Source organism: Schistocerca serialis, chromosome 3 (genome assembly GCF_023864345.2).
Source record: "Schistocerca serialis cubense isolate TAMUIC-IGC-003099 chromosome 3, iqSchSeri2.2, whole genome shotgun sequence".
NCBI lineage: Eukaryota > Metazoa > Arthropoda > Insecta > Orthoptera > Acrididae > Schistocerca > Schistocerca serialis.
In genome coordinates this window covers 844,780,740-844,807,167 of record NC_064640.1, presented here as the reverse complement: position 1 = coordinate 844,807,167, position 26,428 = coordinate 844,780,740, and the positions used below count along the sequence as shown (strand labels likewise).

The 26,428-nt window shown below is 43.2% G+C and overlaps 1 protein-coding gene and 1 non-coding gene across 25 annotated transcripts in view; one reads left to right on the top strand and one right to left on the bottom strand.

Annotated features, from left to right (window-relative positions):
• LOC126470931 (myosin heavy chain, muscle) overlaps nucleotides 1-26,428 on the bottom strand; it is a 48,148-nt gene that overhangs the window by 7,035 nt on the left and 14,685 nt on the right. For 10 of the 24 annotated variants that reach the window (XM_050098965.1, XM_050098967.1, XM_050098968.1 and 7 more), the window contains exons 14-33: nucleotides 24,359-24,538; nucleotides 24,119-24,278; nucleotides 22,167-22,219; nucleotides 21,069-21,156; nucleotides 20,750-20,867; nucleotides 19,436-19,559; nucleotides 17,211-17,347; nucleotides 16,325-16,451; nucleotides 13,927-14,136; nucleotides 9,134-9,262; nucleotides 8,765-8,908; nucleotides 8,583-8,683; nucleotides 7,276-7,477; nucleotides 7,128-7,184; nucleotides 5,367-5,620; nucleotides 3,156-3,234; nucleotides 1,989-2,234; nucleotides 1,705-1,901; nucleotides 1,222-1,571; nucleotides 879-1,119 (exon numbers count right to left, since the gene is read on the bottom strand). In XM_050098965.1, coding sequence (XP_049954922.1) covers nucleotides 879-1,119; nucleotides 1,222-1,571; nucleotides 1,705-1,901; nucleotides 1,989-2,234; nucleotides 3,156-3,234; nucleotides 5,367-5,620; nucleotides 7,128-7,184; nucleotides 7,276-7,477; nucleotides 8,583-8,683; nucleotides 8,765-8,908; nucleotides 9,134-9,262; nucleotides 13,927-14,136; nucleotides 16,325-16,451; nucleotides 17,211-17,347; nucleotides 19,436-19,559; nucleotides 20,750-20,867; nucleotides 21,069-21,156; nucleotides 22,167-22,219; nucleotides 24,119-24,278; nucleotides 24,359-24,538 — 3,197 coding nt within the window. Of the gene's footprint in view, nucleotides 1-878; nucleotides 1,120-1,221; nucleotides 1,572-1,704; nucleotides 1,902-1,988; nucleotides 2,235-3,155; nucleotides 3,235-3,412; nucleotides 3,492-5,366; nucleotides 5,621-7,127; nucleotides 7,185-7,275; nucleotides 7,478-8,582; nucleotides 8,684-8,764; nucleotides 8,909-9,133; nucleotides 9,263-13,926; nucleotides 14,137-16,324; nucleotides 16,452-17,210; nucleotides 17,348-18,695; nucleotides 18,814-19,435; nucleotides 19,560-20,059; nucleotides 20,178-20,749; nucleotides 20,868-21,068; nucleotides 21,157-22,166; nucleotides 22,220-24,118; nucleotides 24,279-24,358; nucleotides 24,539-26,428 lie in introns of all 24 variants that reach the window. The other 14 variants (XM_050098980.1, XM_050098977.1, XM_050098978.1 and 11 more) reach the window with 5 other exon arrangements.
• Trnas-cga (transfer RNA serine (anticodon CGA)) lies at nucleotides 5,109-5,183 on the top strand. The gene has a single exon. It is a non-coding gene; the product is annotated as a tRNA-Ser (tRNA).

Genomic DNA, 26,428 nt, shown 5'->3' with positions numbered 1-26,428 from the left:
TATATTGTGAGGCTACAGTGAAGATTTCTAGTTCTTTAAATAAGTGTCTGCAGGATGATCTTGGATGAGCTCCAGCAATTATTCTGATTACACGCTTTTTTTGCAATGAACACTCTTTAACTCAGTGATGAGTTACCCCAGAATATGATGCCATACGAAAGCAGAGAATGAAAATGGGCGCGATAAGCTAATTTACTCAGATGTATATCGCAAAAATTTGCAATAATCCTAATAGCATAAGTAGCTGAACTCAAACGTTTCAGCAGATCCTCAGTGTGTTTTTTCAGTTCAACCCCTCATCTTATCTATAATGATGCCATAGTCACCCCCACATTCCCATCTATCATTGCTAAACGACTTTAAGTAGCTCTACTTAGATCGATCTCTGCTATTCCTGTTGTTTTCACAACCACCCTGGACGTCCTCAGCTAAGAGTCATAATCACTTCCTTTTTCTGGCGTCCAGTTACGCTCTATTTCACTATAGCTAATTCAATACACCCGAGGCTCTACCGCAGCTGTATTAATAGCGTAGCATTACTTTTACAATTTGCAGTGCTCTGTCTGGATACAGCAGAATGAAGTCCAAACTGTTAAAGAATATATACTTAGCCCCTTAATGGTTCAAAAATGGTTCAAATGGCTCTGAGCACTATGGGACTTAACATCTGAGGTCATCAGTCCCCTAGAACTTAGAACTACTTAAACCTAACTAACCTAGGACATCACACACATCCATGCCCGAGGCAGGATTCGAACCTGCGACCGGAGCGGTCGCTCGGCTCCAGACTGTAGTGCCTAGAACCGCACGGCCACTCCGGCCGGCCCTTAATGGAATGGGCTTGGAAATTCGATATGCCTAAGTGTTGCTCATATTACCTTGTGTTCTCGAATTCTTCCTCCTTCTCCTGGATGCGGCGGTCGATCTCCTGGCGCACCTGCGACAGTTCCAGCTGCGAGCGCAGCACCTTGTTCTCCTCCTGCTCCAGGGCGGCTTCGGCCTCCTCCAGAGCTGCCTGCAGCTCGTCCTTCTCGGCCTCCAGTCGCTTCCTTGCCTTCTCGATCTCGTGAATGTTGCGGCCACCCTCGCCGATCTGGTCCAGCAGATCTTTCACCTCGTCTGTAAGCAAGCACAGACAATGCTCGCGTTACGAATTGTAACGAGATTTTGAAAGTGGTGGTGACGGTGCCGCATTCTGGTGGCGCCTGCAGGGGTACTCACCGGCCAAGTTCTTGTTCTCGCGACGCACTGCCTCCAGCTGCTCCTGGCCCTCCTCGTACGCTCCCTTGAGACGGAAGAGTTCGGTCGAGTAGTTGCGGCATTCCTTCTGGCTGGCGTCCAGCTCGGCAGCCAAGTCATCGACCTTGAGCTTCCATTCGCCAATGATCTTGTCGAAGGCCTTCTGCTTCTTCTCGGCGGCGTTGGCCAGGGCAGTAGCGCGGTCGACCTCCAGTTGCAGGTCTTCGACCTCAGTGGACAGACGCTGCTTGGTCTTCTCGAGAGCGACGACCTTCTGGTTCAGTGACTCGATGGTCTCCTCAGCCTCAGCAAGACGGGCCTGCAGCTTACGCCTGCACAAATAGTTGTACAACGGTTAGCTACTCAGTAATGTGAATGTGTTGTAGTATTTACATCATATCTCTCGAGGTCTGCTGGTTTCAAACTGGAGAGTTTCTGGCGCTGGCAGCAGCTGTAGGTACTTACTTGGCTTCCTCGAGCTCTTCGGCGCGAGCCACACCTTCGGACTCGTACTTGGAGCGCCACAGTTGTGCCTCGGCGTTGGCCTTGGACAGCTGCCTCTGGATGTCAGCCTTGGCTTCGGCTTCCTCTTCCAGCTGCTCGCGTACGTTGTCCAGGTCGTGCTCCAGGTTGCGGAACTTGCCCAGCAGTGTAGCGCGCTCCTGCAAAGTAGAAAAGGAGTTCTTGTAAATATCGACTGCTCGTCAGTAGAGGGCCGGTTCTTTGCTCGATGTAGTAAGTGTGCTGACCCTAGATTCCTCGTCCGCCAGACGCTTGGTGTCCTCGAGCTGCGTGGTGAGCGAGATCTTGAGCTTGCTCAGCTGCGACACCTGCGACTCGGCTTCCTCCAACTGTCGCAGGAGGTCGGAGTTCTCGATGGACAGCTTCTTCTTGGCGGCATCGAAGTCGTTGAGCGTGCGGTTGGATTCGTCCAGCTTGCCCTGGACTTCGTTGAGCTGGTGCTGCAGTTGCTTGGCAACCTTCTCTGCGGCGGCCTGGGCAAATGTGAACACGGTGAGTTTCTACTACTTCCGATTTCATATATTAACTGATCAAGTTATATTGATTTTAAGCATATTAAAATGCCGCTTGAGAGTTTCGGTAAAACTGTGACGAATAAAAAGCAGTATCAACCTTTCATACAGAAATGCTGTTAAGACACCTAGAGTAAACCAACAGCTGTGAGTGAGCAAGATGTTATCGCTCATCAAACTCCTTGTTATTGAACATATTTAGTTTTGTATAAAATTTTTATTAAATTATAGCTGCAACAATTGTTATGAAACACTCTTGTTACTTAGATTACGGCTTTGTGTTTTAACTGCGGCATTTGTTACGAAACGCTTTTGTTACAAACATCGTAATATTGTTCCTATAAAGTAGAGGTGTGTCTGGAACATGTAAAAGATAAAGGATATTTAACTGGTTATAAACATGTTAGTGACGACCACACAACACGTACACGAAATAGGACACAACAACAAACAAATGAGTCGCTTAATACACAGGTATTAGATAGGATGTTACCACATATGTTGTTGCATATCATAGCAAAGCCACTTGAGCGTCGTTCATTATTTTTTCAGTATTTAGCGGAATTAGCTTATTAATCAAATTTCAGCCGCTTTTTCGGTGTTTACATTTCCTTTGAGGCAGTAGCCGTAAAATTTTGTAATTACTTTTGTTTTCTGATACATTTAAGCAGTTCGCTTTTACACAAGGATTGTAACAAATAATACTGTGAAATTAATTGTTTAACCCTTCTGAGAGAGTATACGGGCTACTGCAGTAGAGTTGAAAGTTTCAGCCGTCTCAAAGGAAAGAAGCACGAAACGTGCGAAATTGTGCCGGCAACGATTAGCAATGGAAGCCTTTTGTTATAGCTTGCTTTCAGCCAACCGACATTGACTGGATACCTTCTCGTTGGACAAGTGGTCGACTCCCGCTCGTAGGTCGTTCAGCTCTGAGGCGAACTGAGCTTTGTCCTTTTCGGCTCTGCGGAGCATTAAGAACAAGAAGAATAGGTCAACACACTGCTAGGGAAAAGTTTTCGGGGCTGGGCCAGGGTCCGCGATTCACGGGGACACTCGCCCACCGCCGGGTCGGGAGGGGCTCCTAAGGGGACAGAACAGAACAGGGGACATGCTGGGCTCAGCGAAGGCAGGGGGTTTACCTTGTCACGGGCCAAGCCGTCAATGGCGCCGCGCACGTTGTTCAGCTCATTGATAGCTGCAGAGCGGTCATGCTCAGCCCTGTGGATTGAAAAGTCATCTTCATCTCATTCCTTACACTATTTCCCTCCAATACTCCATTACAAGGCCACTTTATGCTGTTTTCTAACAGGCAATCTCAACGAAATTTTAAGACAGGAACATCCAAATTTTCTTTTAATATGTGTACCCATATACTTGTCTAATTGCAAAGAATATTGAAACTGATGCCAATTAAAAATTTTAACTTTTACATAACGGGTATTTCTAACTTATAGTCTGAAAACATTTGAAGTCCTGTCACGAAATGTTTCTAGAACTATGAGGCCCTCATCCCGTGGAATTTCCTCCTTTGTAACAACACAAGTATTCCACAGTTCTGTTAAAATACATTTCTTAAACGTGTTTTTTTCTTAATTTTCAAATTTAATGTACTACTCTGAAATAATAAAAACAAAGCTTTATATATGGCAAATGCAATTTACCTGTCTATGTAACAATATCTGATGCAAATTTTTTATTGTAATAATCCCCAGCTTGTGTACTTCAGATGTGTATCATCATAAAAAAGTTCTGAGCACCGAAGGAATGTAAAATTTTTATCATAGGGTACTGCACAAAAAACTAGTATTAAACTTACATTTCGAGCCCCAGAAACTGTGGAGAATCGAGTAAAAGGAAAGAACATGTCACACATATTTACTCAATGATAGCAAGATATTGAAAAATCAAATGGTTCTGAGTACTATGGGACGTAACATCTGTGGTCATCAGTCCCCTAGAACTTAGAACTACTTAAACCTAACCAACCTAAGGACATCACACACATCCATGCCCGAGGCAGGATTCGAACCTGCGACCGTAGCGGCGACGTGGTTCCAGACTGAAGCGCCTAGAACCGCACGGCCACACTGGCCGGCGTCAAGATATTGAAGTTTCAAGTAAACTGTTCTAGAGAATTGTTCTCTTGTACTCTCAAGGTGAAATACAAGTATTCCAGAGTTCTGTTAAAATACATTTCTTAAGCGTGTTTTTTTCTTAATTTTCAAATTTAATGTACTACTCTGAAATAATAATAACAAAGCTTTATATACGGCAAATGCAATTTACCTGTCTATGTAACAATATCTGATGCAAATTTTTTATTGTAATAGTCCCCAACTTGTGTACTTCAGATGTGTATCATCATAAAAAAGTTCTGAGCACCGAAGGAATGTAAAATTTTTATCACAGGGCATTGAACAAAAAACTAGTATTAAATTTACATTTCGAGCCCCAGAAACTGTGGAGAACCGAGTAAAAGGAAAGAACATGTTACACATATTTAGTCAATAATAGCAAGATATTGAAGTTACAAGTAAACTGAAACTTCCTGGCAGATTGAAACTGTATGCCGGACCGAGACTCGAACTGGGGACCTTTGCCTTTCGCGGGCAAGTGCTCTACCGACTGAGCTACCCAAGCACGACTCACGCCCCGTCCTCACAGCTTTAATTCCGCCAGTACCTCGTCCAGGCTGTGGCTAAGCCATGTCTCCGCAATATCCTTTCTTTCAGGAGTGCTAGTTCTGCAAGGTTCGCAGGAGAGCTTCTGTAAAGTTTGGAAGGTAGGAGACGAGGTACTGGCGGAATTAAAGCTGTGAGGACGGGGCGTGAGTCGTGCTTGGATAGCTCAGTCGGTAGAGCACTTGCCCGCGAAAGGCAAAGGTCCCGAGTTCGAGTCTCGGTCCGGCACACAGTTTTAATCTGCCAGGAAGTTTCATATCAGCGCACACTCCGCTATAGAGTGAAAATTTCATTCAGGTTACAAGTAAACTGTTCTAGAGAATTATCTTGTACTCTTAAGGTGAGATAGTAAATGGTGCTGTACTTCCAGGTACAGAAATGATAAATGTACGAATGAGCTGAGTGTACAGACTTGGCCTTGAGCTTGTTGAGCTGGTCGATCTGCTCTCCCATCTCGGCGACGGCGTCATTGTGCTTCTTGCGCAGGTTGGCGAGCGTGCTCTCGTGCTGGATGTTGGCCTCTTCCAGGTCGCGGCGCAGCTTGCTCAGCTCGGCTTCGCGCTTCTTGTTGAGCTCGATCTGCGCGGAGGTGGCACCGCCGGCTTCCTCGAGGCGTTCTCCCAGCTCCTCCAGTTCGCGGGCCAGGTCGGCGCGCTGCTTCTCAGCCTGCGCACGCCACAAACGCACTTTTCGTGGGCCAGATCGGGCTCTCGGGAACCATTGATATAACAAAATTATAGTAACCAACTCGGTAGTACACTTTCACATCAAGGTACGTTGTCGTTTCTAGTTGTATGAGGCAGCTAAAAAAATTCAAAAATGAAAAAAATCGCGGAAGGTAGCGATGCGATAGGAGACTGCTGGCAGAGTATGACTTATCTACGAGGTATGAAACTTACAAAGTCTCATCACGTCCCATATTCGCGTAATTCGAATATTCCGGATCCCCGAGAAAGTCAAAAGTATCTGCACATCTTTCTGCACGATTATTCTTTTAATACCAGTGTATTACATAGATGTCTAGAGAACTCGTCTGTAAGCTACTGCAGGGAGGTATTGCACGCGTAAAACGATTCCTGAAACTTGGAATCTCGTCTTCAGCGTGGAAAATTAAATGGTACTGCTGCTACCAGTGTAAAGACTCACTTCATGTTAACTGGAGTATAAAATACTAAAACGCGTTTGGAGGTATTCGGCACGATGGTTCTTTTCCACTTTCAGTCCTTGAAGGAGGAGGAGGAGGAGATTAGTGTTTAACGTCCCATCGACAACGAGGTCATGAGAGACGGAGCACAAGCTCGGGTTAGGGAAGGATGGGGAAGGAAATCGGCCGTGCCCTTTCAAAGGCATTTGCCTGAAGTGATATAGGGAAATCACGGAAAACCTAAATCAGGATGGCCGGACGTGGGATTGAACCGTCGTCCTTCCGAATGCTCCTTGAAGGGAACATGCTACTGTTCCTTAATAAAATATGGACCTCTTGTCTGGAGGTTAGTACGAATATAGATGTGCTGAGGAATTACACGTCTTTGCAATAACCAGCGTCACAATGCGTCTAATCTAAGAAATTTAAAGTGTGGTGTGACCGCCAGACACCACACTTGCTAGGTGGTAGCCTTTAAATCGGCCGCGGTCCGGTAGTATACGTCGGACCCGCGTGTCGCCACTATCAGTGATTGCAGACCGAGCGCCGCCACACGGCAGGTCTAGAGAGACTTCCTAACTCTCGCCCCAGTTGTACAGCCGACTTTGCTAGCGATGGTTCACTGACAAATTACGCTCTCATTTGCCGAGACGATAGTTAGCATAGCCTTCAGCTACGTCATTTGCTACGACCTAGCAAGGCGCCATTATCTTTTGCTATTTATCTTGTGATGCATGTACCGTCAGACCGATGTTCACCAATTATGGATTAAAGTTAAGTATTCCAGAAGCTACGTACTTTTTTTACTAGACTCAACTCTTTTAACTGTTCCAGACCTCACGCCAGCCTGCGTGAGCTTAAACGCGTGCCTTTCGGCTATCTCATAGTGGCTTGGCTGTCTTGCCAAGTCACAACATAAAGCACCAATATTCATTCTAAGACCATCGTCAGAACCATATCTATACTATCATTTTCTTAAAAGTGTTATTCGAATTCAAATAATAGCACGATGTAAGCGACGCTACTCACCTTAGCTCTCGCTTGGCGTTCAGCTTCGACTTCTTCCTCGAGTTCCTCGATGCGGGCCTGCAACGAGAAATTTCAAATTGAACACCCACTCCGTTGGACGTCACTGTTATGCGCAGCGGGAATTGTGGTCGCATTCGCGAAGCTGTACCTGCAGTTCCTTGATCTGTTTCTGCAGTTTGGACACGAGAGACTGTTCATCTTCGAGCTTAGCAGCCAACGACGAGATCTCCTTGTCCTTGCGCTGGATGGTCTGCTCGAGTTCCTTCTTGTTACGCTCGAGGTCGGCCACGGCTTCCTGGGTCAGCTTGAGGTCACCCTCAACCTTTCGCTTGGCCTTCTCAACGTCGCCACTGTGAACACGTAGTTTTTATTTACTCGTTCGGCATCACAGAGGCATAATTTACAATATTCTTATCACTATATACTAAAAAAGAAAACAATATAATTCTACACTATATTAGATATGTGTTTGAGCCACTCTATGGCTGAGTCACTGAGTCTATGTATGTCCATGAGTTCACCACCATAGCCATACACTTTGCACACGAGTAGATGGTCCATTGTCTGTATTTCACCGCACTCACATACAGCGCTGTCTGCCAGGCCCCACTTGTTCATCAGGTGTTTACATCTCCCAACACTCGTTCTGACCCGGTTTAGAGCTGTCCACACTCTTCTTGGTAGGATGGAGCCATCAATCTTCTTGTTCGGATCGTGTACTAAATTTTTGTTCTTAAATTCACTTGCCGACCATACTTCGTTCCAGGCCGTTCTCGGCTCAAAGGCTTGTAGTTCTTCACCGATTTTCCAAAAGGGTGATCTGGATTTAAGCCTGTTTGTCGGTTTCAGATCTTGGTGGATAGGGAGGTCCGGGTTGTCTATAATTTTCCTGTAGGTTTTTAGGGCTAGCTGTGATCGTCTGATTTCTGGAGGCTCTATGTTCGCTAGTACAGGAAGCCATGCACAGGGGGTGGCCCTGAGTGTTCCCGAGATTATTCGCATTGTCTCCCTCAGCTGGACATCCACTTTAGATACGTGTGCACTTCTCCTCCAGGCTGGTGAACAGTATTCAGCTACACTGTAGACAAGGGCTAGTGCTGAAGTTCTCAAAGTTGCCCACACAGAGGCAAATAGAGCAGAGTCTTAGCATGAAGAACACGTAGTGGTATAGGTTAAAAAAAATCTCCTCAGGGCGCTGTAGCCTGCACGACTGAGTTTTGATCTCAGATTCAGGTTTAGTACTGAAGTGACGGATTTAGGTTTAATTTGCGTTTCCTTACAGAAATGTAACACGAAAAACTGCTACGAATTCACATTACTACCATTTCTGGAATGCTAGTTTTTTGATTAATTTGGAATACTCGGAGCAACGGCATAATTTTTGGCATGCAGACTAATCGTTGCATGGTAGCAACATCGAGTACTTGGAGAGCTGCTGATCGCTTTGCAACTCACCGAAGTTTCTTCTCACGCTCCAGAGAGTCCTCCAGTTCGTCCAGCGTCTGCTCGAGCTTGGCCTTCACCTTGTTCAAGTGGTTCACCTTGTCTTCAGCAGCCTACGGCAGAAAGCAGGCGGTTACTCGCAATGACCCGCACTCGGAAGCACCACTGTAGGCAGGAGAGGCGTGGCCGCTTACCTGCAACTCCTCAGCAGTCTTCTGGTTGATGTCACCCTGGTTCTTCTTCTCCTTGTTCAGCTTGTTGATCAGCTCGTCCTGGTGGGCGATCTCGTCGTTGAGGTTGCGGATCTGGTGGTCCTTGGTGGCCTTGTCTTGCTCAGACTGAAAGCGTCCACGTAATTTTTAGTGTATTCGCTCGAGTCCTACTCAGCTACCGTTGAAGCTTTAACAATGCTTTTGGAAAGTTGGATCAGAATTATTGAGAAGGCGTTAAAATTTGTTGTCGTTTGAATTTGAGCGCCTAAAGCGAGCAGTTATGTGATATCTGTTACAGAATGGAAACGTCGTCTAAATTGCAATAAAGTAGCTCAAGTACCGGACGATTACCTTTTGGACGGCGAGTTCGAGGTCCTCGACATCCTTCTTGAGGCCAGAGATCTCCTGCTCGAGCTTCTTCTTGGACTGGAAGAGCTGGTTGCGTGCATCTTCCTCCTGCTGGAGACGGTCTTGTGTGTCCTACGGCAGAGAAAAGCGAGTCAGGCCGAGCTACACGGACCACCCTCCAAAGCAGTCCGCAACTGGACAATATTTTATAAGTATCGTACACATCTCAGCTGTTTTAATTACTAGTGCTAATTCGTGCTAGAGGTGCGTATCCATTTAAGACGAGGACAGCAGAGGCGTGGGTGATATTTCGCGAAGGTGGCCATTAAAAAAAATATTTGAACCGATTCCAGGCACGCCTCGTGTGCTGGCGAGTCCTTCCCTCACATCGTTAACACTCCATCATAGATGACGCTCGTGGATCGCTTCCAGAGGACGTTTATAAACAGGGTGAAGGCGCGGCGGCGAGAATATCGTCCCATTTTCTTTGATTTGATATTTCCTGTCGTGCGAGGCAGTAGACGGAAGAGGCGCGCCTGCTGTGCTGGCACACGGCTGCCCCCGAGCTATTCCTAGCGCGCACTGGTTCCCGTCACTCATAACGGGCCTCGCAGTAGCTCCCTATCTCACATCTCACTGGCTCCCTCAACAATCAACTGTTGAGAATCCCCACCACATTGGTTGAGGTCCAAGGATTGCGTCTGATGTCCCTTTCTACTCACAGCCAGTCAGTTGTTCTGCCTTTCGTTTCGCGTTTCATTTTTTTTTTACCCGTAGCTAAACCTCCTTCTCTCCTGTACGCTCCCTGCTACGTTTGTAACAATCGTGCCATTCTACTGCCGCATCGTGTTTTAATTTACTCCCGACAGACAGCCGCATACCTGAGCTATACCAGGCTGGAAGAAAATAAATATATGAACGACATAAATTCAGCCGGCGTGGAGGTGCAGCATTTACAGCACGGACTGGACTATTTCCGATGGAGCAGTGATTCACGACGGAGCTGTTTACGTGCGCTATTTCTGCTCCTGGAGCCGTGAGTCAGGGCGCGAGCGTCTCGTGCGGCCGCAGCGTCTAGACTTTGTTCTCGGGCACCCGCTCCTTTCACATAAATATTTGGAGCTTCATCAGACATGTGATACTGTACAAACTATTGTCGGCATTTGTCCGTATCCCTTCTTCTATTTTCAAGCGCAACGTCTCCGATTTCGCCGCTTCTGATAGACGCACACATATTTTTCATGCTTTTTTGATACCAGTTCACAGATGTAATCCATATTAGCAACGGCCCAGATTTGAACCCGGCTCATTTTCGGAAGGAACCAGGTGGATTCTCAGTGTTCAAATGGTTCAAATGGCTCTGAGCACTATGCGACTTAACTTCTGAGATCATCAGTCACCTAGAACATCCATGCCCGAGGCGGGATTCGAACCTGCGACCGTAGCGGTCGCTCGGTTCCAGACTGTAGCGCCTAGAACCGCACGGCCACTCCGGCCGGCAATGCTCAGTGTAATCCTGCTAGACCAGTGTAAGCGCAAAATGCCCCTTTTGATACAGTCAACGTCTACTTAAACACAAGCTACTCCTTTGTTAAAAAATGTATGTGAAAAATGTACGGGCTGAAAAGTTTCCTAGTATTTCACAAATTCCACAATTACACAAAAACAGTTATGACTTCTGACTTCACGGAAAATCTTATTCTTAAAATATTAGGAGTGAATGTTCCTAGAAGAGTCAGCGAACATATTACTTCATCCCACATTTATGCTACGCAGTGACAAAGAGACATAATGGTATCCTACATGCCTCAACCACACCCTGTACACTCGCTTACGGAATACGCGTACATAGGGTGTGGCATACATGAGCGTTTTAGGAAGGAAAGGAAACTTTTAATGAAATTAACGTAGAATTATGCAGGCGTACCGAGATACTGTAAAACACTTCACTCGAGACTAGTTTAATATTTAGAAAGCAATTTGTTACTGACCAGAAATCATAGCATCGGCTGGAGAGAAATAAAGAATGCGGAATCTTATAGTATTTGCAGTATTGACGACGCGATTGGAATTGTACGGTTACATTATTTTTCTTAAGCTGATTATTTTATTCGTGTTTCGTGATAGTGGTTCCACCTTCCCAAATAACGTTATAGTGGGAACCGTTTCCGAGTGGCACAGCCAGCGAACGGTCTAAGTGCTTATATCCGTTTCGTCTGGCTGGCCGGTTCCGGTTTCCACCACGCTGCCACGCACTACTCAAGTGTAACCCGAGACTGACTCAGGTGCTTCTCGAAATAGCCAATGGCTGACGGCCAGCTTACCTACCCCAGTATCGAGTTTCACGTACCAAACAAAGTTTCTCTCAATATGACTTTTTAAATCAATTTTTCCCTCCATTTCCTCTTTTTAAAAAAGGTGCGCATATTGTGGACTACTGACACGAATCTTCGGAAATACTAAACTCTTAACTCCGATGACTCATACCCTGAAAGAATAATATTTCTTCCGCACTAACGTAGATTTACCTGAAGAGGCCTTTACGTTCTGGAGAAAATAAACTGTATATTTTCACAAGGCTGACACTTTGTTGAACGATGCCAGGATTGGAGCTTATCGCTTGGGCGCGGATTGTGTATTTCTGTTTGCCTGAAGGTCTGTTTGACGAGGGGGAGCTGGCACTGTCTAATGTCAGACGGTTCGTTTACCTTCTGAATGTATAAATCTGCTAGGAACAGGTTAAAAGGAAAGCACCTCACTAATTTTGTAAATCGGACACGCCCAAAAATTTTGCCTGAAGAAAGTGCACCAGTTCTGCTTAGAACTGCTTTTCAGTATTACAGTCGAAACAGAAGCTTTAAAGAGTTTGAGGCTTAGACTTGTGTCGTCCCTGGAAAGATGTCTCGTCGTCGATTTGACCACCTTCGCTGAAATACTATTACATAGAACTGCTGTTTATGTAGCTACAGACATTTTGCACTAATGCATGCGTTGTCAGATCCATTGAAGAATAGCAATGAATGAGGCAAAGTCTAGCTATATGTCACTCTTATCCACCCTGTTGGCAAGCAGTGGCTAGTCCTACTGCCAACTAATTTAACAGCTGTTGTAAAGTCTACGGCTAAGAGCTGTCGCTGTCCACTTTACTTGTTATGCTCACCAATTAACTGAAAGTCATTTCACGAGATATAACATATAAAATTAATTTCTACAGTACTTTTAACGGCGGGTGCAGTTTTGAAAAAATATAGTTACTAAAGTACAGTTTGATTACAACATATCGTGAGTGTATGGTATAAATTGTCATGTGTAATGCAACTAATGTAAAGTGAATACTTTCTGGAACTGTGGGATTCGTAGCTTCGACTCGAAACCGACTTCTCGGTGCCTTGTTCTGCACCTAAGATTGACATTTACAGAAGCGCTCTGATACGCCGTTGTTAGTAAGAGTTTCGTAGTGTCATATTGAGAATTTGGTGCTGTTCGTATAACATGACGCTTCATTTACTCGACTGTTACTTAAGTGATTCGTGAATCTGTCTTTATACCAGTATAATATGTATCCAGAGGTTAACGACAGAGCCTACTTCCCTACTGTACTTAAATCCCTTTTTATTTTTGTTGCAACAGAGACATTGCAGCTGCCTAATTGAACCTACCAGATTAGACACTTAATCGAATGAATAATTAGACTGCGTACTCTGTTGCTGTTTCGAAATTATCCTAATTGCTCTCACTCTTTTGAGGACTGAGACTCGGTTTCTCCTCTAGTGTTTTAAGAAAAATCTAATGAGTTGTATGATGTGTACGTGAAACACCAGAAGATTTCTGGAATCAAGTGGGCTTTTTATTTTTGTTGGAACAGAGACATTGCAGCTGCCTAATTGAACCTACCACATTAGACACTTAATCGAATGAATAATTAGAGTGCATGTTCTGTTGCTGTTTTGAAATTATCCGAATTGCTCTCACTCTTCTGAGGACTGAGACTCGGTTTCTCCTCTAGTGTTTTAAGAAAAATCTAATGAGTTGTATGATGTGTATGTGAAACACCGGAAGATTTATGGAATCAAGTGACCGGTCAGTTTCATAAAAATTCTCGAAAAATGCTTTCTTACAGTAAATAAGTAACTAAATGCGCGTATTCCCTTCGGAGTGAAGAAAGTATCGCACTCCTTCATTTCCACTATTCTTAAAAATTGAGTTGAGTTTTAGTCGTTTCTCCACAATGTCAGTCCTACCCGCTACTAATTTAGACTAGTGTGTGTGAATCTGAAGAAGACTCGGTTTCTCCTCTAGTGTTTTAAGAAAAATCTAATGAGTTGTATGATGTGTATGTGAAACACCAGAAGATTTCTGGAATCAAGTGACCTTTCAGTTTCATAAAAATTCTCGAAAAATGCTTTCTTACAGTAAATAAGTGACTAAATGCGCGTATTTCCTTCGGAGTGAAGAAAGTATCGCACTCCTTCATTTCCACTATTCTTAAAAATTGAGTTGAGCTTTATTGGTTTCTGCACAATGTCAGTCCTACCCGCTACTAATTTCGACTAGTGTGTGTGAATCTGAAGAAGATCGCAAAGGAACAGTGACATTCGTTGCTGTTCAATAACTGCTGTCTTGCGAATGCCATGGCAAACGGCCTGATGTTGTGTATCCAGAGTGAAGATTCAGAGAAAAAAAAACAGATATTTGTTCCGAAGGCCTGTTCTGGAATATAACTCTTTCACCAGTGCAAGTGTAGTCGCCCTGTGTTCAGTGGGTCCCTGTGCCTACAAGAAAAGCGAAGTACTCACCCTGAGCTGAGACTCGAGGTCCGCCTTCTGGGCCTGCAGCTTGTTGGCGCGCTCCTGGATCTCACCCAGAGAGCCCTTCTCTCCTTCCAGCTGGGCGAGTAGCGCCGTCTTCTCCTCCAGCAGCTTGGAGTTGAGGGCCTCAACTTCCTTGCGCGCCTTCTCTTCCCGCTCGAAGGCCTCCTGTGCCTTCTGTGCTTTCTCCTCGAGTTTCTGCAAACCACAGTCAGGAGTGTCAAGGGGGTCCATGTCTGGGAGCGTCGGCTGGGGCAGTGTTCGGTTCGGGTGGCTAGCGAGGACTGAGGCCCGCTGGAGCGCGCCGCTCGCTGGTCGCCGGGGGGCAGGCCTGCGTGGGCGCCGCGCTGGCACGCGCTCAAATAAAAATACATATTCCTGGAAGCCGTGGGCCGTGTGGGGAGCAACGAGGAATCAGGCTGGAGGGGAGGTTCATATTTAGCTGGCAACACCTAAAAATGTGGCTCGTGTGTGGGTTGCGGGATGGTCCAAGTGGCCCACGAGATATGTGCGGTGATATCCAGAAATAGGATGCCACGTTACCTTTTCGTTATCCTTCGCAAACACGGGAACATTCCGTCGTGTTTAACGGATTAGCGAGTGACTAGAACCTCACCTGCGAATAACTCGGCAGGAACCGAGAGCTCCACTGAAAATGGGCCTCTCTGCAGAAAGCAATTTCACTTGCCCGCTGGAATGGGAGATGGCGATCTGAGACACTGATTTCTCAATTATAACATCTGCTTCCTGATAAAACATTTAATTCTCGGCGGAGTGTTCGGAGTGAACCTTTCCGAAAGATTGAAATGTGGGCCGGTCAGGGGTTAGAACTTGGAGCCTGTTGTGGTAGACAGATACTTTTGATCTGTCCGTGAGTTTAGACGACTTACAGGCTGATAGACATTCCTAGTCGAGTCCTAGTGCTGCACGAACTTCTGCCCTCTCCAAAAACGTCACTTACGCCCATGCGTCTGGGCAGCATATTCACCTAAACGATAGAATGCGTAATAGTGGTAGTGAAACATATGACTTCGAGAAATACTAAATTTTTTTAAATCACCCTCTCTTAGACCATATCAAAAGTGGAGGATATGTTGAAAATCGGACGGTCTTTTTTTCAGACGCTACATTTCGGAGGTAACAGTAGACATTTTGTGGCAAAAGCAGGATACGATGCATGGACCAGTGAGAGAGAGGTGAATCTCACAGTCTTACAACAGTTCGAGACCCTAATGGAACCGCAATGGCAGAGTTTTAGTCATCGGTCGGAATGGGAAGTACGAATAACTTGCAATGATACTTAAATTATGTTTTTTGGGGCCCCCATCGTCCATTTTCATCAGTTTCTACATCACCGGTTTGTACAGTTTCTTTCCGACGTGAAATACAAAATGTTTTAATCACCCTCTCTTAGACCATATCAAAAGTGGAGGACATGTTGAAAATTGGACGGTCTTTTTTTCAGACGTTACATTTCGGAGGTAGCAGTAGGCATTTTGTGGCAAAAGCAGAATACGATGCATGGACCAGTGAGAGCGAGGTGAATCTCACAGTCTTATAACAGTTCGAGACCCTAATGGAACCGTAATGGCAGAGTTTTAATCATCGGTCGGAATTGGAAGTAGCAATAACTTGCAATGATACTTAAATTATGTTTTTTGGGGCCTCCATCGTCCATTTTCATCAGTTTCTACATCACCGGTTTGTACAGTTTCTTTCCGACGTGAAATACAAAATGTTTTAATCACCCTCTCTTAGACTATATCAAAAGTGGAGGACATGCTGAAAATCGGACGGTCTTTTTTTCAGACGTTACATTTCGGAGGTAGCAGTAGGCATTTTGTGGCAAAAGCAGAATACGATGCGTGGACCAGTGAGAGCGAGGTGAATCTCACAGTCTTATAACAGTTCGAGACCCTAATGGAACCGTAATGGCAGAGTTTTAGTCATCGGGCGGAATTGGAAGTAGGAATAACTTGCAATGATACTTAAATTATATTTTTTGGGGCCCACGTCGTCCATTGTCGTCAGTTTCTACATCACCGGTTTGCACAGTTTCTTTGCGACGAGAAAATTTCTCCCCGTGAGTATGCCACAGCTGTCGTGCTTCCAGAAATAGCATGTGAAGAATTACAAGAAAAGATGGAAAGTGCATTTACTGGTTATGAGATCGAGAGAAAGCAATAGGACAGAACTGAACTTTGATTCTCTTTTAGGCTTGTGCATTCCAATGGGTAATGGCTTATAATGAAAGGACAGAGTGGAAAGCAACGTCAGCATCACGTTCAGAGACGTTGCTCGAATCATAATTGGAAGAAGACAGATTTGAAGTTAAAATAAGTAGAGCGACTAAGTGATACATGAAACAGGGAGATGGAGGACGTACCTTAATCTCATCCTCTATGCGCGTGACGTTGAGCAGAGGCTTGACCTTCTGCCACAACTTCCACCATGGCCAGGTGCGGAGCTGCAGGTACTTGCGCAGGTTGCGCTGTACCACTTGGAGGGCCACTCTGCCAACACACACACACAAACCGCAATTGTATAGTAGAAAATCACAAAACGCAACAACTCTTCACACAAATTAACCGTGTTAGAGCCTAGCCAACGTCGTACCATTTAATAGTTGAAATACAGAGTAATGTTTATTACTCAATATCTCAAGCCAAGTTACTACTTCTCGGTGGTGGAACGGACTATAATCAATTGCTTCAAAGATATTTCACGGTTGGCTATGCTTCGAGTGACCGCACGTATAGAAACCTCTTACTAGGGAATAAAACATCGATTCTGTAGCGAAAACCAAAACTGTTAATGGCAGAAGTTTCTAATCGAACAGAAAAGCGAGTATGTAACATTAAAATAAAAATGCACTGGAATAAAGCGCATGACTAATTTATGTGTGAAGTGTTCTGAATGCTATTTAATTCAGTTTGCGGCCAATTAAATACACACTTGTTACTGGCTACTAGGTGATTCTGGGAGTATTTACTAGTGTGACATCATCTGACTTTAAAATGTAAAATATATTTATTTTAAGTTTTGCAGAATTTTCAGAGAATGTGAAGTAATTGAAACATCTCACATCACAACCCAGTCTTTCCTAACTGACAAGTATTTAACTAGTTTTTCCCCACAAATAATTTGGTAAAAAGCACATTCCAAGCTGTACTGAAAATAATAATTTAACTCTGAGGTATAACTGGGACACTAATAGTAACTTGCGGAAAACTAAACTATTAGGAGCACTCAAGTAGGTAGTGTTGGCTCACCTCTGTTCCTGGAGCTTCTTGTACTCCTTCCTTGCCAGGTAACCTCTGATCCAGGCCTGCATCCAACTGATGATCTTGCCAAGACGCTCATCTCGCAACTCTTCCATCTGACCCAGGATTCCAGCTCTGAAGAACACCTATAAACAGTGGTTCGTTCTAACCACGAACTGTCGGCGGAAGGAATTGTCTCCTAATACCCCTTGTGGCGCAAATTTGTGCTTTATTTTGCTGCCATAGCCCTGTTTCATGATCATGTTCGTTTTTATTTCATAGTACGGTGAAACAGTGATCCAACAATTGTTATCAAAACATGAAACGCGTTTTGTTCTCTGACCAAAAAAATAGTGAAAATTTTGCCCTGTTCTCCATGACTGTAATATAAGTCGTGTTAGAAAGCCCTTCTTCCCTCTCTATTCGACCACTGCTTCTGAGGTGAGGATACGCAGTGAAATTGCGCCCTGAAACTCCTTTCCGTGTACACGGTCACAGCTGAAATATGCGTTTTCTCGTTTATTTGTTTCATGAACTCTTTGTTAAATGCTACCAGAAAAATAATTTTGTACGTTGGCGAAGTCACTAAAATGGAGCAACGTGATACGAACCGGGGTCTCTAAACTCACAGCTGATCCGTAGATAAAAGACCAGAAATTTGGAATAGCCTGTCAGATATGAAGAGTATTAGACTATTTTCAGTAATCTGTTCGTCTTTAGATCTGTTCAGGTAAGTGTACCGTAGAATTAGTCTCTGCTACTTGTAATAAGGTTGATACACTTCAAATCATATGTCTTTACTTAAAGCTCATTTGATGTATTTGATACCTGAAGTGGTATTACTACGCCTCCAAAAGCTATAACGAAGAAATTAGCAGCACCTATGTACTGAAAAACTGCATTAATTATCATGCAGAAGCACCATGCACAAACGAAAACTATGTGCCTAAAACAGATTCTGGGGAATAATAATAAGCTGTTAAAATATACTCTGGAAAGCGCGTTAATGAAAATTATGAAGCCAATACCTCAATTGATTGAATAGAAAATGGTGAATGGGTTTCATTGCAAATACGATATGAATATCATCTGCATAGCAAAGTGGAACTGCTGTACCCGCACTACCGAAATATTTTGTTAAGAGAAGCTTCGTTAGCAAATCGTCTTACTTCATAGATATAATTCAACAGTTGTAACCAGCCGTCAATTAGTTGAGAGGAAGATACTTATTACCTCAAATCATGAAATTTAATGTAAGTTAACAGGCACTTATTAGGTAACAGAACAGACATACAGATAAAAGCAAATGCAGTTCCTGTTATACGACAACGACTTGAAAGCTTTTAATATTGTTTAACTTAGGCCGGTTACAAGATATAGAAGGCATTCAGCCATTTACTTCACAGTGTACTATTACGAGCAAAGTTTGCTCATTTCAGTTAAGCTGTATTTCGTTGGACAGATCTGTGAGAGGCTGATGTCTGCCATCCATACCTTTGTTTTACCCATTCGATACTGCTCAGCGTCCATATTCACGTGGTCCAGGATGACTTGCGTCGCCTTCTCGGCTGCCATTGGCTCTTTGACAAGATGTGCGCAGAGGATTTTGTATCTGGAGATGCAACACGGTGGATATAGCATGGGCCCAAGTCGTGGTTGGGTTTCACCGTGTGTATAGGATAAGCAGGTTCCTCAGCTTGTCAGGGACTAAGACCAACAAATTTGCCGAAGAGCATAATTTATCACAACAGAGGCAATTTTCCTCTTTAGTATCTAATGTCTGGTAAATAAATGTGATCCAGTTTGCTTTCCAGCACTGAGTCCCGTGACAAAAACTGGGAACCAGCCTCTTTAGGGTAAGGATAAGGCAACATCTACTTTATTTACACATCTAAAAAACTGCAAGTTTTTTCTTTCAGTAACAAAACACACACACATAAATTGACCCACTGTCACTGGTGGGTTTGTTTTAGGAACGAAGGGATGCAGTCCAGATATTAGAACATTTATACAATTGCAACTAGATAAAAAGTAACACATAAAATAGGGTTTTATGTTTTCACTGGTGGCCCAATGTCTTCATAGGCTTCAGTGATTCGGCACACAGATCACACATCACAGAGAATCGGAGAAGATATTTGCTTCAGAATTTGCTACAAGTACTTAGTTTGATGTCCTCGTGAAAGTAATATGTTAGCAAGCTCATATCTTCCCCGATTTTTAAGGTTACATGCCTTGGTGTGACCCAAACGGTAAGACTCGGTGTCAAGGTTCACAGCATCCAGAATTGTCTGGGCCATCTTCTTTGGGTCGTCTCCTTTAAGAGCATCCACGGCTTGGGGAGCTAGAATCTTGTATCTAGCGTGTTCCAGAGTAAAAAAATACACAAAAGTTACATTTTGTCCCAGAACTGTGTAAAATTTGGGGATTATGTAATAAATTACGTCTCCAGTGTCTCGTTTGCTGCAGGTCATATGCGGGCTCTGGGGAAACAGCAAAAAGGGAAGAAACAAGCTATGTTGTTACCAATAACATCGAAGCCGTAGTTGGCGGTTTTCGATGTTACGCTTAAGAGGAGTTAAAAATGATTCCTGAGTTTCAGTCAGGTTATCATTTCAAACAGAAAACTGTTTTTCTATATTATAGAAATAGTTCGGGTACTAGAGGCAAGGCAGGGAAAAAAGAAAATCCATGGTCCAATCGGTTTTTGTGTTTCAAAGTAGGGAGCTTTTGACGTCACCAGGAAAAAATCAAAATTCCTTTCATCGGTGATGTTAAAAAAAATTGAAAGTAAATGCACCGGGACCACCTGGTTTTGTCTCTTGGGTGGTTCCGTGATGTTTTAAAATAATCCTTGCCTTGGTGTGTCCAATACGGTAACTGTCGGGGTCAAGACCGACAGATTCCAAACACTTAGCAGCAGCGTTCTTGGGTTCCTTCTCAGCCTGCATGATGGCAGGGGCAAGAATCATATAGCTTGGGGAAAAAATATACACATTATCACAGACAACCCGGGTACCGTTTCATTCTAACAACTTACATAACTTACACTCTAACGTCAATTTATTAAACTTCATGTACTTCAGTTCATTATTCTTGTTATAAATACAAATGAAAGTTTTTAAAAAAAATCTGTTATTGAAAAATCCACGTACATTATCTTCTTTTACACGAAGCTGTAGAATCATACTTGTAAGAAAAGACACCTTAAATAAGCATAATGCATGTGCTAAAGCAGCTAGTATATTACAAAGGTTGCTAGATTTTTAAATTATCATTGCTAATTTTCCGTAGACATCGTTTAATGGAGTTCTGCTGTAGTAATGAATATAGTTCGTCATGAATAATTAATATAGTTCGTAAAATCACTGTAAATATGTAGAATATGAAAGTTCCATTCAAAAATACTAAGACTGAGACAGGAACATGATGAAAATTTTCAATGATTTGGTTTAAGAGTTTATCAGATTAAAAAAGTTGAATGCTTTTGAACTTGACTGTGAATGTTTTTTATGTGTTTATACTAGGTTCTCCTTCTAAGAACTTACCGGAGCTTGAAGTCAGGATAGACCATCCTGTTGGGGAATCCCTTTCGGCAAATACGGATACCCTCAAGTACACCGTTACAGGTGAGCTGGTGCATTACCAGGTGAGAGTCAATCAGACCTGCGAACACAAAGAGAACAGTGGTCCGTGCGTAACAGTCAAGCGTTCACAACTTAGTGTCTCGTTTGTAGCCAGGAAATATCCTTTTACAAAATTGCTTTGCTATTAACTGGATCAGTTGTATTTTTCATTGTATCAATTCGTGAATGGTACATGTTTTCGTTTGTGTAGAGATACTGCTTCGAAGCTCCGTGTACTGACCTGGCTGCTTCAACTCGTTGGGGATGATACAACGCACGAAGTGAGGCTGCGTGCTCCTCAGGGTGGTCATCAAGTTGTTCAGTTGCTCCTGTGGAACCATAGCAATCTTTTAAAATGCCATTCTACGTTTCACACTCTTTCTGAACATGTCACCTTTACAAACTCTCCTACACCCCTCAACAAGATTTTAACTCCACAGAAGAGTGGTATAAAAAGGAAATTTTTCAGAGCTGTAGAAAATATTTCGTACTTTTAATGTTTGGTTATGCTACAGTGGAAAATAACTGCCAAATCCTTCTTATTCAGTAATTTAGGAGAGGTTACAGAAAAAAGTTTCTTCCATTCCGAGATAGCTAGTATGTTACAACTGTGGGAAACGTTTCTATACCACTGTCACCCAAAGAAAGTGTAATAGGTTCATATTCTGTTAGTATTTTCAGACACCCAGTTATCAAATAATTAGATCAGTTAGTAAATTTCTTATTAGACACTACAATAGCCACTAGTGTTGGTGGCAACAATAAAATCCAGTTCTGGCAAGGAACTTTTACGTAAAGACTAAGGTATTCTTTCTACAGTTGTTACCCGTCCCTTCTGGTAATAGATGGTCTTAAGTTCGTAAACACCCCATATGCACAAAAATTATCAATATCGGTAATTAATGAGTGAAATAAAAAATGCACAGATCCTTAGAACTTAAGAGTTAGCGAGACTGTTGAGAGATTAGCGTTAGTGGAGGAGCGAGGCAGAGAAGCAGTTAGAGGTCACCGTGTTTGGTGCTGGCCGGTGGTGGTTTCATGCTGTCGCCAGTCCTTGTCCTGGAAGACGGCGCGCTACAAACTACGTAACACAACACACGGCCGTCAGGGTGGGACTCTGCCGATGATCCGGCGCTGCCCGTTCGCAACGTCTCGGGCTAACGCCGTATCTTAATGGCAACTTCCCAAGCTACGGCCACACGTAGAGTAAAAATCGTTACTGAACACTTCATTGTCTTAAAAAGGGCTGTGGGTGAAATCACAATATCCAGACAACTCCCATAAGCGTCGCCTGTTGGGCGACAGCTTACAGGAGCTGGAGAGTGGGGAATTGACGCACCTTGTAGGACGAAGACACGGTGGCGAAACCACCACCCTTCTTTCCACGTCCACCTATTGAACAATAAAGCGATAGTTGGGAGTTTTAGTACAGGCGCGAGAAAATAAACAGAACAATTTGCATACATTATACATAGAAATGCACTTAAACAATGATGTAAAAAGCTGTGAGTATGTATATACATATAACCGACCTGTAAGACACAACGCAAAATTGTTACAAGGAAAAGGAAGTCTATCGAGAGCAGCATTAGAGCAAGTGGCCCTTAAGAGAGACAGAACAAATAAATGCTGTAGCTTACGATCTGCAAAAATAAAATAACGACAAGAGTGTGTTAGGCGGCAGGCAAGTAGCCGCGCTGTAAGAGATGCGAGATGAGGCTGTGGAAGTACAGTCTACAAGAGGTGTAAGTTGTGTGACGGTCACGTCTTGGTTTTACCCTGTGTTTCATGGAGACGGACTGGAATGAAGAACCCAGGTGCCGCTTCGTGCCAGCAGCTGCAAACATATGTAACACTGCAGGATTTGACAACTTACTTTTTGTCTTGAGAAAAATAAAGAGAACGTGTACCTTTGTAGATCATTCTCTGCAAATATTCTTAGAGAGAATTCTCCTAAACATAGAGCAATTAAATGAGAATTTAGAGCTCACAATTTGTCAATGAAATTGCTTGTTCATAAATATTTTGTGTAGTAAAATGTAGTTTGTAGTTCTAGAGCTATAGCTCCTTAATGTGTGACGCATTTAAAATCGAAAAGGAGATCATATGTACATAGAAATTCTGATTCGTGTTAGGTGTGTGAGTGTGTGTGTGTTTTGCGTCATCCATTTATAGCTGAAAGAAATAGTATGCTGTCTACAGGAAATTTTCAGTTTCAGTTTTAGAATGTGTTTCGTCTTTGAGCTCCAAAGCAAAATACATGTATGAACGAATATCTTCAGAGCCAAAATTACTTGCCATTTGCCATCTGAGTTTTATTTTTAACGCGAAATAGTGAAATGGAAGACGAGAAATCCTGTGCTCTTGTGACTTTCAAAAGCTATTGTCATAGCTGAAACTAAAAAACAAACAAAAAATAAAGACCAGACATGTAAGGTACTGAGGATAAGAAAGAACTAACGGATGGCCTTTCCATATCAGTGTCCGAGAGATCGTGACCCGTTTATCGCTCACATGAGATGCTAGGTTTGGTTGATTTCACTATTCTTCAGGGACGGCTGATTTCGCCACAGACTGAGAATTTGTGTCACTACAGTCAGAAAAGCAAAAAAAAAAAAAAAAAAAAAAAAAAAAAAAAAAAAAAAAAAAAAAAATGGCTCTGAGCACTATGGGACTTAACATCTATGGTCATCAGTCCCCTAGAACTTACAACTACGTAAACCTAACTAACCTAAGGACATCAAACAACACCCAGTCATCACGAGGCAGAGAAAATCCCTGACCCCACCGGGAATCGAACATGAGAATCCAGGCGTGGGAAGCGAGAACGCTACCGCACGACCCCACGAGCTGCGGACTCAGAAAAGCAAGTAGAGGCATCTAGCGCAATAGAAAATGTCGATTACGATTGATAGTTCGGAAAGTTATAGTCCCATAGCCCCAAGGGAAACCCACGTAGCGGTTTGGTTTTATTTTTTTTTTTAATCTCGTGACATCTCAGAAATTTTCCATTTAGTGCGCCAGTAGACTTTGATAAATGTGTAGTTGATCGACTCTAGATGCATTCGATGAAATCCAATTCAACTCAGGCCGAATACAGTAAACGATTACACAAGCACTTCGCTCCGATGATGGCAGCCGCCTTCCTGGGGTGGTATCTAATGAAAATTTCTTCACTCCGACAGCCACACACACTTAAGAATATGAGAGGAATGAATTTCCTCGCTTTGCGCAAGAAAATACTTGAGATTATATTCCATAAGTAGTTGTAGGAAATACATGTTCTCTTACCCTTGCCACCACCAGCGGCTTCAGCACCGCCAGACTGTCCAGGATGGTCGGCGAAAATCTCTACCAGCAGCTTGTTGGCGGATTTCTTGAACTGGTCGACGACGGTGTCGTTCAGGGGGTCCTTGTTCTTCTCAAGCCACCCTGTGATGTTGTAGGACACCTGGCGAAGCAGAGGACCGTCAGTAAGTGTTTGGCCGCGCACAGATTCGAGTGCTCAAGTCCGCTGACTGCGTGACTTACCGTTCCGGCGTAGTGAGCAATGGCAAAGTGGGCAGCGGGCTGACCGGGCTTTGGCGGCTTCGGCTTCATGAAGTTGGGAGACTTGCCCAAGTGGTTGTTCATCAGCTTCTCCTCAAAGGTCTTGTCTGTCGCCTTGGGGAACATAGACTCTTCCTCCAGGATTGACAGGATACCCATAGGCTGTGCACACAGAGAGACTTGCTTTGGCATTGCCCTTCTCCTCACGAATCAGCGAAAGAAAGCTGCTCGAATGAATCGGCACAAAAGAGTGCGCAGTAATCTCTGTTCCTTAGTCGAAAATTTGCATGTGCAAAGTAAGAAAACATTACGACCTTACAAGCAATTTTCTTTCGCTGATGAATACATTCACTTTGCAGAACTACAACCGCAGAAGAATTTTTAATGTTTTACTTAACTGATCACTTCATTTACTTCAAATAGGGAACATTTCTTAAGCATATAAAGTATTAACTTTTTATTTCGACAATAATGATCTTAATTACACGTGAAGAAATGAACATTTGCGATGGTTATATCTCAAGAAAAATATTCAGTAATACTGCAAATTCTATTAGCCGAAGAACTACTTGAGGCGCTTTATCATGCACTCAAGCAGGCTGCCTGTCATACTTAAAGATTAGTTACTTGCACTAAATAAAATGCGATACAAATACTAGCATCGTGAATGATAGCAATAGCGTTCTTAAATGTTCCCTTAGAAATAGAACTTTTGAGATATCCATACAACGGCACACAGCGCAGCGTTAGCTTACTACCAACTGAAGCTTACCTCTGGACGATGGCAGGTGACTTTCCGAAGGTAACAGGGAGTGCTGAACTTTATTGAAACACTTTCACAAATAAAAAAATAAGTTTAAAGATTCATTTTTGAGATTCAGGGTCAGAACTGAGTGAAAGGGAAGAGCAATCAATTAATTGCTATGTACTGAAAATTCTGTGAACAGATTCCAAAATAAAAACAGGAAAAGATAAACAAACAGTCCAGAAGTTTCATTTACTTTTCTCATTATCTTTCATTTGTGTCTTTACTTAGTGCTTCAGCAATATTGGACATGCAAACTGGGAGCAGCTCTTGCATGAGTTGCGGGCCCAGAAAAAGTCACATTTTGTTTATTTGCCATGATACTCAGCATGTTACATTAGTAGCCTACACTACGCATACAAAGATGCAAATACACACAGAAGGTCTACACAAGGACAGGATAGAGCATTCGATGTCCGCCAGCGATTCATTTTGTGTTAAATGCGATAACCAGCTCTTTGGTTGGTGACTTGTTACTTTCGTCACGGTCGTTTGCACCTGAAACTTTAGATGACATGATCATGAGAAGTATATAAAATATTGTTTTCATTGCAGTCAAATCATAAAAAGTGTGGAAACCGGTTCGAAGATTTTCTATTCTAATGCAGTTCGTTTAACGTTGAACGTTTAGACACTGCAGTCTACTTTTGGCATGTGAGTAGTGTAGTTAGTGAAGAAACACTACGATTCCCATCTGGTTCCCTTTCATCGAAATGCAGTTTGTTAGCACTACTCCGAGGTGCGGCATTGAGGAACCTGCGTTTCGACGTTATTACGATTCCGTCAAAGTGTAGCGTATGCATGTGAGAGATGCAGTGCATTCAAATCTACTTCGGTAAGCAAAATTTTAACTGCAAAATTTATGGAATATATAACGACATTAGCGGTTCGTAAATTAACATCTTTCTTCTACGTAGCAATAGATAATATAGTTACAACCTGTTTTGATATGTCTCACAACAATGATAATAAAATATTTCTGTTAACCTGTGTCAACTATTTCTTTGTTTAATCGAAATATTTATTTTTTTTAATCACCTGCCTCTATAAAAAATATCATCCACGCGTTTCAATTTTTCTTTATTCCGAAGCTTTTGATGTAAAGAAGGATACAATATTAAATGAATTGAAACCCGAAGGAGTACGATATATATTCCATATAAGAGCCTGTCAGTAAGTCCTACTCTGACGTTTGAAGCTCATAAATGATAGGACTACCTTTTCTATAAGGTCAATGGTCTCCTGGA